The sequence below is a fragment of the Betta splendens genome, chromosome 14 (genome assembly GCF_900634795.4).
Source record: "Betta splendens chromosome 14, fBetSpl5.4, whole genome shotgun sequence".
Taxonomy (NCBI): domain Eukaryota; kingdom Metazoa; phylum Chordata; class Actinopteri; order Anabantiformes; family Osphronemidae; genus Betta; species Betta splendens.
In genome coordinates, this window is record NC_040894.2 from 14217170 (window position 1) to 14232276 (window position 15107).

The 15107-nt window shown below is 41.8% G+C and overlaps 2 protein-coding genes across 5 annotated transcripts; both read right to left on the reverse strand.

Annotated features, from left to right (window-relative positions):
• Nucleotides 1–874: 874 nt before the first annotated feature.
• tmprss2 (transmembrane serine protease 2) lies at nt 875–10391 on the reverse strand. 4 transcript variants are annotated; one of them, XM_029173166.3, is made up of 14 exons: nt 9724–10391; nt 9326–9374; nt 8991–9183; nt 6095–6181; nt 5884–6000; nt 5669–5798; nt 5248–5364; nt 5075–5115; nt 3211–3379; nt 2819–2991; nt 2655–2750; nt 2434–2576; nt 2210–2362; nt 875–1587 (listed from the first exon to the last, which is right to left on the reverse strand). In XM_029173166.3, the coding sequence occupies exons 2-14, from the start codon at nt 9338–9340 to the stop codon at nt 1579–1581; spliced, it is 1443 nt and encodes a 480-aa protein (XP_029028999.1). In that variant the 5' UTR covers nt 9341–9374; nt 9724–10391; the 3' UTR covers nt 875–1578. The 4 variants fall into 4 exon arrangements, with proteins under 4 accessions (XP_029028999.1, XP_029028997.1, XP_029028996.1 ...); XM_029173164.3 differs by having other exon boundaries at nt 9594–10391; XM_029173163.3 differs by having other exon boundaries at nt 9587–10391.
• Nucleotides 10392–10535: 144 nt separating this feature from the next.
• Nucleotides 10536–14104, reverse strand: acat1 (acetyl-CoA acetyltransferase 1). Its single transcript, XM_029173168.3, has 12 exons — nt 13953–14104; nt 13460–13507; nt 13258–13375; nt 13075–13170; nt 12841–12941; nt 12488–12631; nt 12235–12385; nt 12035–12130; nt 11406–11519; nt 11235–11299; nt 10954–11111; nt 10536–10859 (listed from the first exon to the last, which is right to left on the reverse strand). Exons 1-12 carry the CDS (start codon nt 14001–14003, stop codon nt 10739–10741), a joined length of 1263 nt encoding a protein of 420 aa, XP_029029001.1. The 5' UTR covers nt 14004–14104; the 3' UTR covers nt 10536–10738.
• Between the last annotated feature and the right edge of the window lie 1003 nt (nt 14105–15107).

Consider the following 15107-nt stretch of genomic DNA (forward strand, 5'->3'; position numbering starts at 1 on the left):
GTTGTACTGAACGCCATGTGCAGAGCTAGCGGCTAACATTAGCGGCTAAGGCTGTGAGCTGAATGAATGACCTCAGTGCCATATATCACACGATTTGAATCGGACAAATGCTGGAGAAGCTTGGATTCATCCAAATTGCGTGGCAGCACCTTGCGACACTGTCTCTCTCTGTCGCTGTTAGCATCAACTGTTCTAGCCATTAGTGTTCCTTACACAGGAGGGAAGCTAGATTATAACCAAAGAAACCTCTGGAGTACATACATCAAATGAGTATCAAGCATGTACTTACGATTGGGAAAGCAGCAAGTGGATCACATTTGTAGGAACAGAACCCTTCTTCCACCTCAAGCACAGTAATGAATATACTCTCGTTTTCAAAGCAGTCAGAGGTGAAATGGTGTCCACACATGAACAAGCATTTAGGCAACGGTGCATGGGGCATGGGGCCATTTACAATAAAATTAATCCATAAAGTTCTCCTTTCTTTCTCCGCTGGTAAAATGAAAAGGCTGCAATGGCGGTTGGAACAACTAACAATGAAGCACTTCCGGAATCCTAATGGCGCCATGTCATGACATGCCAGACATGTATCACAGTGAGTGACTGTGAGTGACACAATGTTGCAAGTAAATTTCGGTGTCCAGGTTTGTCTGGGCGGGGCTAGAGCTGGTTCAGTGAGGGGTCTAAAGACTGTAGACATAGACAGTATGGGAAATTTGAAACCTCCGTTCTTAGAACGGATTGGATAAAGTCGCAAAATGTAAAATAAGGGAGTGTATTTCTAACACAGCAGGAGTGTCTTAACATGAACCAGGGAGTCATATGTACCAGAATGTCCAAAAAGTGAATTTTGCATATGCAGGGACCTTTAACATACATTATTAGCCAGACTTTATTTAGATGTAAATACTTTTTTACATGAATACATTATTTATTGATGTTATTTATTATTCCTTGGTCATCATGCATTCCATTTTTACATATTTAATTTAGTTTAGCAACAAGCACTCAAACAGTATAAAAGCAATAAATCCATCTGTAACAAAGAACTGCTTCGTTGTATATATTGATATAGAGAGTGACACTATAATTGTGTTAGTTCTATAGCTTGGTTCAGAGCCACGTTTTAACAGGTATCGTTGCAAAAAACGTTGATTCGTCTTTCAAAATCAGCAGTTATTTCAATGTAAATGTAACCTTGATTAAAAAAAACATAAATCAACAATGATTAAAAAAAAACATGAGTCAACCTAAACATAACGTTGATAATTGACCATAAATCATTGTAAATGTAATGTTGATGATCGACCATAATATAATGTTGAAATAACGTTGCCCCATCAATGTTGATTCATCTTTTAAAATCAAAACATAATCCAATGTTCATTCAACCATAATTATGAAGTTGTTTTAACGTTGCCTCAATGTTGAAATGCCTGCTGGGTATATGTTAAGAATGTTCTGTAAAAAAATTTCCTGGTCCATAAGTTTCTTCGGAACATCAGTTGTGCAAATTAAGTAAAAAAACAGCTACAGGTTTAAAAGAGCGTTTGTCTTGATGGGTGATCAGTCAGTCAGTCAGCCATTCTGTTTGGACAAAAAACAGCATAATCTTTCATGATATAAGGGTATTGTTTATGTTCTCATACCTGTTCACGTGCAGTGTATTAAAAACGTTTAAAAAGTTTGTGAAATATTACATGCTTATCAGTCCATGTCCCAATGCCCTTTTGGTTGCTGGGTGATGACATTATGCCAGGATAATCAACAGAAGTGCTACGTACCGTAAACTACATTTACTGGTGCTGAACGGATTGGCTCACTTTGACTCGGCTGTTTCCAGGCTCTTTGCAGAGCTCAGCTATAGTAACCACCTACTGGCTCTATGTTTGTAATGTAGAGTACAGTTATTAAAGTGTTTTTAGTTTACTGTAGCAACAATGCAAAGCATGGGTAACGCATTGCACATGCATGAAAAGTTCATTTACGCTTACATAAATTGCACTGTTCCTTTAACACAGTATTTAATCAGGCCTTGTGGTTGCAATGCTATATAGGTATTTCAGTGTGTGTGTGTGTGTGTGTGTGTGTGTGTGTGTGTGTGTGTGTGTGTGTGTGTGTGTGTGTGTGTGTGTGTGTGTGTGTGTGTGTGTGTGTGTGAGAGAGATTATGCAATGTTTGAGCAGAGGCTTATGGGTCAAAACTGTACCTGCATTTGTTCGTGTATCCACTCGATAAAGTAGGTCACATTGCCGTAGACTCCTGGTCGGTTCTTCAGTGCACACCCGATCCCCCAGCTAGTGACCCCTGTGAGCCACCAGACACCTCCCTCCTGGACCACCATGGGACCTCCACTGTCACCCTGCAGCGCACAGGTCACACCGGCAGTTTAGGTTAGTGTGTGTGAAACACGGAACATGAAGTCACACTTACCTGACACGTGTCAACTCCTCCCTGAAGGTTTCCAGCACAGATCATGGTCTCAGTGACTTGTCCTGATAACACGTCAGGCCTGTTACAGGTTTCTCTGTTGTAAATGGTCACCTGGGCTTGATTCAGTATGTCAGGGGATGATCCTGGAAAAAACAATGAGTTAACAGTTTTGTGTGTTCTTCACTCAACTAAATGTGAAAATTCTTAAATACAGCACATACCAGATGAGCGCAGTGCCCCCCACCCTGTGATCCACCCTTGATGCTCAAGAGAGAGGTTTACACCAGAGATGGGAAGACACACTGGTCTTACAGTTCCTGAGGGACAAACATGTTTCACACCCACCACTAAACTGAGACTAAAAATGAATATGGATCCATTATACCTGTGAACGTCAGAGGTGTTTCCAGCTTTAGAAGAGCAAAGTCATTGTCATTATTTATTTGTGAAAACCCTTCATGCTTGATGATACTCTTCACCTTTTTGCCAGCACTAAACCTCATTTTATATAAGCTGACATCCCCAGAATATACCATCCATATCCGAGGTTTGTTGTACCTACCATAAAAAAATGTATGTTAGTTACAGTATGTATGTACTTAACATACAGTATTACTCCATTTGCAGACAGCTGAAGAACACATTACTACATTCCACGAGACTATGACCAGTCTATGAACTACAGCACACACAAAAACATAGCAGTATCAGGTGATATGAACTGAACTTTGCTCCGTCACACTTGTTCAGGTAAAGGTAAACAGAACAGGAACTCACAACTGGAAGCAGTGGGCAGCAGACAGGACCCAGTAAGGGCTGATAATGGAGCCTCCACAGATGTGTTGTTGGTCAATCTGGAGACTGACTTGCCAGGGCCAGGCTCCGTTTACTGCGTGGGTACCGCCCACAATACGACCACTGGGGCCTGCAGAGCTTTTGCCACACGCTGAATATGGACACAAAGCAATAAGCATGTAGAAGAGCCCATTGGGCACATTCATTCGGGTACACCACTTTGTATACCTTAACAACTCTTGGGCAAATTGTAACGCTGAGATTCATCTTTGAGTCATCTTTGGATATGTTTCACGTGAATCTTAAGCTACTGTATAAGTCACAGTTGTAAGACATTTCTATTTTATCCAGCATCCTTCTTGGTTAATTAAATTCATTTAAATTCAATTCCATTTCAAGCCTAGCACTCTGAGAACGAAGTGTTCTGCTGGGAGTATAAGGAACTATGAGGTCTTTAAGATAAGAAGGAGCTTTATCATTAAGTGCTTTGTAGGTGAGTAGGAGAATTTTAAATTCTATCCTACATTTTACAGGTAGCTAGTGCAGTAAAGCTAATGTAGGAGAAATGTAATCTCTCTTCCTAAGTCCCATCAGAACTTGGGGCAGCAGCATTTTAAATAACCTGTAGGCTTTTTAAAGGAGCTGTTAGTTAGTTACTTCTACGAGTAAAGAATCACAGTAGTCCAGCCCAGAGGTAAAAAATGCATGGATCAGTGTCTCTGCATTGCTATGAGAGAGGATGCTTCTGATTTTAGCTATATTTATAAGGTGAACGTAGGCGGTTCTGGAGATGTTTTTGATGTATGATGTAAAAGAGAGGTCCTTGTCAAAGATGACACCAAGGTTCCTCACAGTAGAATCTGAAGCTAATGTTATGCCATCCAGGATGGCTATCTGACTCGATTGTGTCTCTGTGTGATTTTTAGGCCCAACGATAAAAATTTTGGTTTTATCCGAATTTAGTTGAAGGAAGTTTTAGGACCACCAGGATTTAATGTCTCTTAAACAACTTTGAATTTTGACTGGTTGATCTGTTTCATTGCATTCCAAAGACATATATAGCTGAGTATCATCTGCATAACAATAAAAATTTATAGAATGCTTCCTAATAATCTCACCTAGAGGAGACCTGAAGAGTATTGGATCAAGCACAGAACCCTGCGGTACTCCAAGGCTAATCCTTGTGCATATGGAGGATTGAATATCTTCTTGAATATCTTCCCTAATAGTGGCAATTTTAGTAAAGTAGTTAATAAAGTCATTGCTGCTGAGATTTAAGGGGGTAGTGGGCTCAACACAGTTGAACTTAGTCAGCCTGGTTACAGTGCTGAAAAGAAACCTGGGGTTGTTTTTGTTTTCCTCAATTAAGAAGGAATAATATGTTTCCCTAGCAGCACAAAGTGCTTTTTTATTATTAGACTGTCCTTCCATGCAATGCAGTTTAAATTTATCTTGTTAGAACGCCACTGCTTTTCTAGTTGTCGCGTCCTGTGCTTTAGGCTGCGGATCTCTGAGTTATACCATGGAGTTAACCTCTTCTGATTCACTGCCTTCTTCTTCAGAGGAGCCACTGTGTCTAACATTACACGTAGAGAAGCTGCAGCATCATCTACAAGACAGTCAACCTGTTCATAAGGATCAAGGTGACTGGGAAGAACTATTAAATTATCAATTTTAATCCCATATGTCAGGACAAGATTGAGGGTATGATTAATACAGGTAGGTTCAAGTAGGTTCATTTACATTCTGAGTAAAACCAATAGTGTCTAACAATGAAGAATATAGCTTTGAACATAAAGGACAATTCGATAAATATGTCAGATTTCCAGTCCTTCCAGTATCTTACCAATACACTGAAGGGTGACTGCTCTAGCTGAGCAACTTTGGCTACAAATGAAAACAAACAGTTCAATATTAGAACAAAACCAGATATTAAGTAAGTTCTACTGTTTGTTAACATGACTGAAGTGAAACTGCAGAGTTCAGTGTTATTATTTAGTGATAGGTGGGTTTGTTTACCTGTATGTGAATTGGATGCTTAAATCTGAACCATAGTTGCCCCCAGGTTTCAGCTTCATGTATCCTGCCAAGTCTAAACCACCTGCTCTGGTCTGGTTGTAGGACACGTAGTCCTGACTGTGAGAGAGAGAGGAGCAAGAACCATGAGCTAGGATTAGCCCCAGAAGTGTTTTCAAAACATCAACCCCCACACTGTTAAGTTAGACAAATCGAATGGTTCTAAGCTGTAAGCTGCCTCAGGTATAACTGGAATTCACAGTTAGCATCTATGAATTCCTCCTACAATGACGAATAACCATCATAATTATAATTATTAATAACCATAATGCAATTACAATGAACGCTGTTACTTGTATCACTGGAATTCACAATTAGCTGGTAGGAGGTGACTATTATGCAACACAACAGGAGTGAAGATGACCTGTTGTAGCCGATCTGTTCACACACAGCTCTCCCATAGTTGTTATCCCAGTATTCAGCACACACAGGCATCCACATCCTATAGCCTGGTGAGTACATCTGCAGCATAGAGTTGGTCCCATAGAGGCGAACTGCAGCACAGAGAGAACAGTTATCACAGTTACTGTTGTAAAAGCCCACAGAAGCCATAGTATATAACTGTTTGCCAGCTCTTACAGCAGTTAGCTTCATCTTCCCCATCTGAACAGTCTGTGACACCGTCACACCACTGAGCGTGCCTCAGACACTTCACTCCACTCTTACATGGCTTTCCCATTAAACAGCGGTAGTATACTGGGAACACACAGACAAACACACACACGCACACAAAATGTTCATGTAATAATAAAAACAATACTATAAGCTAAAACAGAAGCTTATAACTTACAGAAGTACCAGAGCAAGATGCCAATCACAGCCAGAACACAGGCCCCGACCAGCGCAGAACACAGGGCGTACCTCCACTTCTTTATATCTATAATGGAAAAAAGAAAAAAACATCACAGTTGTTACTTCTGGTTAAGTAACAGTAAAATCAAGTTCTGCCACATTTACATACATTTGAATGTCAGACGCAAATTACAGACACCTTATCATGGTGGAGGAGTTTGTGTGCCTGAATGACCCTGGGAGCTATGTTGTCGAGGGCTAAATGTCTCTGGTAGGTTCTCCCAAGGCAGACAGGTCCTCGGTGACAGGCCAGACTCCCCATCATAGAGCCAGGCCTGGGACTGGGGCTCACATGCAAGTACCTGGTACCACATGCTATTCCCACAGGACCCAGCCGGTTAAAGCCCGAAGGAGCTGTGCTTATGGCTGTGCACATTCGGCGAATGTGTGGAGTACCCGGCCTTCTTGGGGTCTCTGGAGGGAGTGTTGGAAAGCACTCTAACTGTAGACCCCATCATTCTACTGGGGGGGTGATAAGTTACTGGACTTCTGTGCTAGGCACAGTCTGGCCATAACTAACACCATGTTGGAACATAAGGGGGTCAGTGCTCATGGCAACAGGACACCCTAGGCCGGAGGTCGATGATAGAGTTTGTAGTTGTGTCACCTGACCTTCAGACTGTTTTGGACACTTGGGTAAAGAGAGAGGCTGAGCTGTCAACTGATCACTACCTGGTGGTGAGTAGGATCCACTGGCAGGGAAGGAGGCTGGCAAGTCCAAGGATATTGTGAGGGACTGTTGGGAACATCTGACTGAACCCTCTATTAGAGGGACTTTAGCTCACACCTCTGGGAGAGTTTCGACCAGATTCCAAGGGAGGCTGGAGACTTTGAGTCTGAATGGACCATGTGTTCCACCTCCAATGTCAACATGGCTGACGCAAGGCCTTCGGGGGCCTGTTGTGGTGGTAATCCCAGTGGTGGACGATGGTGCTACAATTGGCTGTGTATTATTTTTGTCCCTTCTCCTCTTTCCTCTCCGGTTCCAATCAAGCTCACCAGCTGTGCTTCTATCTTCCTATTGTGTCTCCCTCCAAGCACAGCTGTTGGACTGATCAGGGTGCCCAAAGGTTTGTGGGAGTTCGCCCAACCAGTCTATGTGTTTTGTGGACTTGGAGAAGGCATTCAACCGTGTCCCTCATAGCATTTTGTGGGAAGCTCCGGAAGTATAAAGTCCGAGGCTCTTTCTAGGTGCACCCAGGAGCCAGAGGGGGGCTGGTTCGGGGACCACAGGATTGCTTCTCTGCTTTTTGCGAATGGCGTTGTCCTGTTGGCTTTATCGGGTCAGGACCTCCAGCATGCAGTGAGGCGGTTTGCAGCTGAGTGCAAAACGGTTCGAATGAGAATCAGTTCTTCCAAGTCTAAGGCCATGGTTCTCGACCAGAAAAAGCTGATTTGCTCTCTCCAGGTTGGAGCAGAGTTCCGGCCGCAAATGGGGGAGCTTTGGGTCATGACCAAAAGGACAAGATCGCAGATACAAGAAATGAGCTTCCACTGCAGGGTAGCTGGGCGGGTAAGACCCAGGACATACGGGAGGGACTATATCTCTGGGAACACCTTGGGGTCCCACCGGAAGAGCTGGAGGAAGTGTCCAGAATGAGGGAAGTCTGGAAGTCCTTGCTTAGACCTCTGCAACCTGTTCCCGGAACCCCTTAGCTGTGTACAAGAAGGCTCAGATCAAGATGTAGTTTCTGAGGAGGCTCAGGTCCTTTAAGGTCTGCTGCACCATCCTGAGGATGTTCTATGAGTCTGTAGTGGCCAGTGTAGTGTTTTACACTGTGATCTGCTGGGGCAGCAGCATGTATGTAGCAGACAGTAACAGTGACAAACTGATCAGGAGGGCTGGTTCTGTTCTGAAGGTGGAGCTGGACTCTCTAAATGCTGTAACTGAGAGGAGGATGCTGGTCAAACCCCTTTTTATCCTAAACAACACATCCCACCCCCTACACAGGGTGCTGGCTGGACAGAGGAGCACCTTTAGCCAGAGGCGGACCAGTTTTAGGTGCTATAAAAAACGCCACCGATCCTTCCTACTTGTGGCCATCAGCCTGTACAACTCCTCCTCCCTCTGTCTGTGGGGATGTTGATCCTCATCCTTGCAATTACATGTATAATAAAACTTTAGCTAGTAATCAGATGTAATTAGACAATAGTAATTAGACTTGATGTGAGTGTGTGTAGATGTGTTAGCATTCTTATTCTTAATCTCCCTACCTTCTTGTGGGGACCGACACCGTCACCGACAGTGACAGCAATCAAAGTGTGCAAAGTAATTTCCCTCTAGTATTAATAAAGCTTTTTGAATCTTGAATAAAGCAGTGGAAAATGAATGGTTTGATGGATAGAATAGCACAAGCCAGTCACAGATGGAACAGTATACACTACATTGAGCTACAGGTAGGCCATTACAAAAACCTATTGTAACACACAGGCCACTAAAGCTGCATTATGAGGGGCTGAGCACTTTTTTTTAAGTCAAACATTAGGAAAATACATAACTTAGTCTCATTTTCCACAAAGGCTTTAGATTCAAATAGTATAAATGTCAATATGACCAGCTAAAATATGAAACAATGGAAGAAGAGGAAGTCCTTTTAATGAAATGTCACAGGTTGTAGATTGCATCCGGTCAGCAGGTAGTAATGTCATATTACACAAAGTACATATTTATTACCGTAAGGGAAAAAAATGGGATATTGCATCTGTGAACGTGTAAAACGTGTCTCTGTCACATGTAAATATTTCCCCTGCGCCTAAAAGGATGTCACTGTTTACCCACCCTTTTTGTTTGAGTATTATTTCATAATGACAAAGCACACAAGACTGTACTGCACCTTTCCTTTGCCTCGTAAAATGTGGCATTCCAGCTGTCACACTGCAGTGGGTGTTAATGATTTGGGGAGTCACAGCAACGTAGCTGGGAATCTCCTGAGGTAGAGAAGGGTACAGCTTCTGCTGGGTGCTGTAAGGTGGGGGTCTTTCTTCATTGTGCTGGAAACCCACATTGTCATAGAAAGCGCTGAGATGCTGAGGGTAAAGAAGGAAGATGCTGCATTTATGAAAGAATATTAGAGAAGAAACATTTGCTTTGTTAACCAGTGTGAACAGCGGATAGTATTTAAAAACCCTTGGAAGAGACGCAGTTACTTTAAGTATAAACTGAACTTACCTGATTATTATTCATGCTAAATCCTGTTCCACCACCTTAGGAAGGAATCCTGGAAAAGGTTGTGCAAAATTAATCAGTAACAGTGGGGTGCAGTTAAGACTATGAATACAAAAGTTTGGCCAGTAAATATTCTAATCAATGCGACAACTGTGCCTTTTCTAGCTAAGTACAACAGTTTTGACAATAACAAACACACACTTATTTTCTAATGTGGGCAGTATAAGCACAAATCCACAATAACAACACAATAATAATGCTTACACTAAACCTGAGATGGCTTGAAGTCAAGTTGAAGTTCCCAAGCTTCTTCAGAGCTGCAATCCTATCTGTCCCTTCACTTCCTGTTTCTGTCTCTGGGTCACTCCATTATTCAAAGTAATGAAAAGCCAGGGCCACACCTTTTCCCTCTGTAAACGTCAGCCACATGTCGTTGGCAAACATGGTCACGATCACCGGGATAAGGTGACTGACGTATCACAGGAATGAGCGCAGGGCCTATTATTAGATCTGATCCAGGGTGAAACGACAGAATGTGCTCCCACCCAGATCAAGATCAACAGGAACTGAAATCTCTGCGGAAAAAGTGACAGATGACAAACAAGCAGCAGCACACGCGACAGAGACACTGCTCATTTGACTCGGCGCTAATGTTCACGCAGTCTGGAGAAATGAACAAGTGGTTCTTATCCCGCAGATGCTAATGTACCTCTTCATCCAACTGTATTTATCAATTATCAGTTAACTTCCAAGTATCGATGGTCAAATCACTGTCGACTGGCATAAAAATACCTGATCAAAATGTAAATAAACAACTTGGTTTTTCAGCTGCAGCCCAACTTTTACTTTATTTCATTACAGTACGGTATGTGACATTTAAAACATTGGGCATTCTCAATTCTTACTCAAAGAAATGTGCTACATGTTCAGTATTGTTTGACCTTGTTTCAGATTTAAAGAGTTTATCTCTATATTTACATCATGACAGTTCTTTTAGTAACTGCCTGACAGGTAGAAGAAAAAAAATTACAACTCAAACTGATCCTGTTTACTTTAAACAGGACGTTAAACCATAAAAATGTGAGCATCACGCCATCTACTGGCCTACCTGAAGATTACAACATCAAAGCAGTTTAAAGTTCGTCACGTAAAGCCCTTATTGTTGCAGGTCAAACCTTCAGTAACAGTTTGTAAAAAGAATTGTTCCACAAAATACTATTTCTTCAATTATTTAATTTCATAAATCAATCTCAATCAATCTTTTTACTTCAACTTCTTGTCAATGGAGTGTTGAACATTGGAGTCATGATGGTTTAACTTTACTGTATGAAGGCCACTGTGCACTGCAGTTGTAACAGATCAATGGTTCAGTTAAATGGAGTTTCCACGTCTTCACTTTTGGAAGTAAAGGTTATCCTACAGCTTCTGGATCAGAACAGCTGAAGCTCCTCCACCTCCGTTGCAGATGCCCGCCAGCCCGTACTCACCTGACTTCAGGTTGTGGGCCATGTGACCCACAATTCTCGCGCCCGACATGCTGACAAAGAAAAAAAAAATTAGGTAATCCACACAATCTTTGTCGGAGCTACTTTGTCAGTTACAGTTTGGTTCATTCTTTTGTCTCCTCTTACCCAATTGGATGTCCTAATGACACTGCTCCACCGTTGATGTTAACCTTTGCTGGGTCAATGTCCAACATTTTGATGTTGGCCAAAACAACCACGCTGAAAGCTTCATTGATCTCCCACATGGTGATGTCATCCTTCTTTAGCCCTGCTGCATCCAGCACCTTACATAAACAAATAAGAAGTTGTTCTATCTAAAAGACCTTTACCCTGACTGCTGAGCAGATGCTCATATCTAATATCAGTTTGCTGGAAGCAACTCAAAACAGAATTACGTTAACACTCACCTTAGGCACAGCATAAGCAGGAGCAATGGGGAAGTCGATGGGAGCAACTGCAGCATCAGCAAAAGCTAAATAACAAAAGACAGGAAACAGAATAAACAGCTACAATTAATTACATTTTATTGTGCCAAATCACTTTTTTTTCCAAGCGTTTGATAGATGTGTAAAGCTCACAGACAATCCTCGCCAATGGAGTGACGTTAAGTCTCTTTGCAGAATCTGCTGTCATTAAAACAAGAGCAGCAGCGCCATCATTCAGTGTGCTGGCATTGGCTGCTGTCACTGTTCCTAAAAATCAAACAAACAGCATGTGAACCAATGTTAGCAAAATAACAATGAAATCACACAAAGATTGTGGAAGTTGCACAACAGGCAGCTTCGAATGATGGTGAATTACGTTGGCACAAAGTGCAAAGAACACCTTTGTTTACATTGCATACTGAAGCTTGTTTTGTTGTTCAATAACAATTTGACAAGCATCAAATTAATTTCCATTACTTTTATCTCTACTATAGTTTACTTGCTTGTTAGCACTTGCACACACACACCTATTCTATGTGCACGTGAGTTAAGAAAAGCTACAGTAGGGTCAGCATGCCTCTTGAAAACAACCCCCTCATGATAAGGATGTAGATCAAAGAGCTGTGTCAGCTACTGCAATAGGTGGGAAACTGTGAGTCAGTTGTAGTGTTAGATTCAAGCAGCTAGCACGGTCATGAAGCAGCCGCAGATCAGGTGCATGTTCATGGAACAAACAGGCCAATGAGTCTGGATCATAAAGTCATTGTCAGGAGACCAGTTACCATTTTCTTTCTGGAAAACTGCCCTCAGTTTGGAAACTTTGCTAAAATCTACTCTCCTCCACTCCTCATCCTCAGACACGACCACATCAGCTTTTCCTGCAAATAAACAACACCAACACAAACATCTGCTTTGTCATCTGTCAGATGAAAAATGTTAGAACAAAGCTAAAAACAATGGAAAGCTTCCTAAAGTAAACTACCTCTCTGGGGAACGCTAACTGGTATAATCTCCTTGGCGAGCACACCAGACATATATGCCACTTTACTGCGGCTGTATGAACTGATCGCGTAGCTGTCCTGCTCCTCCCTGGTGATTTTGTACTTCTTGGCGGTGTTCTCTGCACAGTTTCCCTGTTAAACAGAAAAAAGGAATTTCTCCAGTAATAAGATGATCTAGTACAGAAGGTCATATCATTTCATAGCAAGGCAATGTATATGTCACGAGACAGTTACCATGTGGAATTTGTTGTAGACATCAGTGAGTCCGTCCTTGACAATTAGATCTTCCATCTTCACTCCTCCATACGCTGGGGTCTCTCTGGCCATTACATAAGGTACATTGGACATACTCTCCATACCTCCTGCCACCATCACATCCTAAGATGTACACACACACAAAGCTGTGAAGAACCCTGGGTTTGCCTTACAGTGTCACGTATGTTGGCAAGGTTTAATGTGAATTATCGTTGATCATGGTCCTATACTATAACTTGTATTATTTTAATACATACTGATGTAGCATGAGAGATCTATACACAATCATGAACTGCCAACATAATTTACAGTTCATGAGATGTCAAAGATACCTGGTGTCCACACATGAGACTCTGGGCTGCCAACATGATGGACTTCATTCCAGAGGCACAAACTTTGTTAATGGTTGTTGCTGGAGTGCTCAGGAGTAAGCCTAAAAAAAAACAAAAAGAAAAGAAACACTGTCCTTCTGTCTAGCAATACCAGTCTTAACTCAGTATATGTACATGGATTTGGGATGCCAGTACTTTAATAGAGTGGCAGCCATCTGAAAGCAAACAGTGTACCTGCACCAAGCAAGGCTTGTCTCGTGGGGGCCTGTCCTTCTCCTGCTTGAAGCACATTACCCATGTAGACCTCTTTTACTTCTTCAGGAGCAATCCCTAAACACAAAAACATCTTTATAAATATCCACTGCTACAGTAATCCACTACATCCAGTGAACATCTGGCACTAAGATTCCAACACACCTGCTTTATCGATGGCTCCTTTGATGGCGACTGAGCCCAGTTTAGTGGCTGGTACTGATGCGAGGCTGCCTTTGAAGGAGCCCACTGGAGTGCGGACTGCGCTAACAATGACGACTTCCTACAACCACGTACGCATGATGGTGGAGGTAAAAAGTGCAGCTGTGATGTAAATATGATATCTACAGTAAACTAAGATACTTACATTGAGAGAGGGGCGAGATGTGTAGGTTCTTGAGAGATTCTTGTGAGCCTACGGTGGCATGATGGTGACATATAATAATGCTTCACTTTATACTTGAAATGTACGGACAAAAATTTTAGCTCATGCATTTGTTAATAACTTAACTGGCACACCTTTAGCTTTCACAACTTGACTTAGCTAGCTAACCCCCTTTTGATGTTGTTGTGGTTAGCTTTTTAGTAAACCCCTAGGTTAGCGTTAGCTAGTTAACCTACACGCAGCCAGTGGTCCGAAGTTAGAACAGCTTTACTAAAGTAATGTTAGGCACCTCCTGTCGAGAGATTTAGCTGCTACGTTTCTTCTAGCTGTTTATTATACACAAGAACGATCAACAGACACAAGAATGTTAATGGAGCGTTGCGGGGGCCTTGCTATGTTTATCAACGGCTAAACGGATTATAAGCCGAGATTCTCTATGCGACCAACCGAACAATAGTATCACACACACACTTACCAGGCGTTTGCAGACCTGAGCGCGCATGGTGAGAAGCCCACTGGTTGCCATGTCTGACTGACAGCTGCTGCTAATGAAACGCTTCTCCTTCAGCTACGCAGCTAAAGGAAAATCCGTTAGCCAATCACAATGGGAGGTGTGTTCACATGACGTCATCTATCGAGTGAAAGTGAAAGGCGTTATGGTCGTAGTAGTTTTGCTGTTGAATCTACGCATTTACACTAGACGTTTTTCTGATCCTTGACGAGCGAAATACCATTTTTTTTAAAAAACATTAAAGAACAGTTAATACGTTTTACAGCTGTACATGGTTCTGTGTTTGCTTCGGTGACACCACATCATTATTTTTATTATATATTCTTGTAAAGACATAAACAAGGTAGAGCGACTGCAAAAGTGTGCACAATGCATCCCATAATGCATAATGCATCACTACTGTTACACTAAAAAACTCAAAATGCATAATGCATCCTTACTGTTATTCTAAAAAACTCATGGACATAAGAGTGAGAAATAACACATTACCTGTATACTGAGTACATTTCTAATTAACTCCAATTGTCAGTTGCTATGATATAGTATGAATTTTCAGAATCACATATTTTCATGCAGGTATCTGGCAAAAGCAAAAATATGCCATTCAGTTATGTGATAGATGTGTGCGCATGTTCATTTGTGTAGTGGCAATACAATTCATCCAAGCATTATTTGAAAGAGTGCGAAGAGCTCCTCTTAATGTATAGAGTGTGTGTTTCCATTTGAAAAGTACAGGTGACCTGAAAAGAGGGAGCTTTTAATAGAATTATACCAATCAGAAAGACAGTGAACATGTGAAGTCTCACTGTCACTATAACTACTTTATCTTTGTTCTCAATTCCAGGAATCATTTTCCTGGTCCTATCATTGTAACTATTAGTAATATAGGAGGAAATACTTATCAACACATTCCATGTGGCTATGCAGTAAAGATTTATCCCAAGTTGTGTACATTATATACTGTACCTCCAGTAAAGAAGTAAAGAAAACAAAGAAGAGTGTTCAGCTTGTCAGTGACACATGACCAGCCGCATCCACCTTGGTGACAGAAGCAGAAAAGCCAAGGTGTTCAAGAGGTTTGGGGTAACCTGGTAAAATCCTTGGATTTCCCAGTAGTGA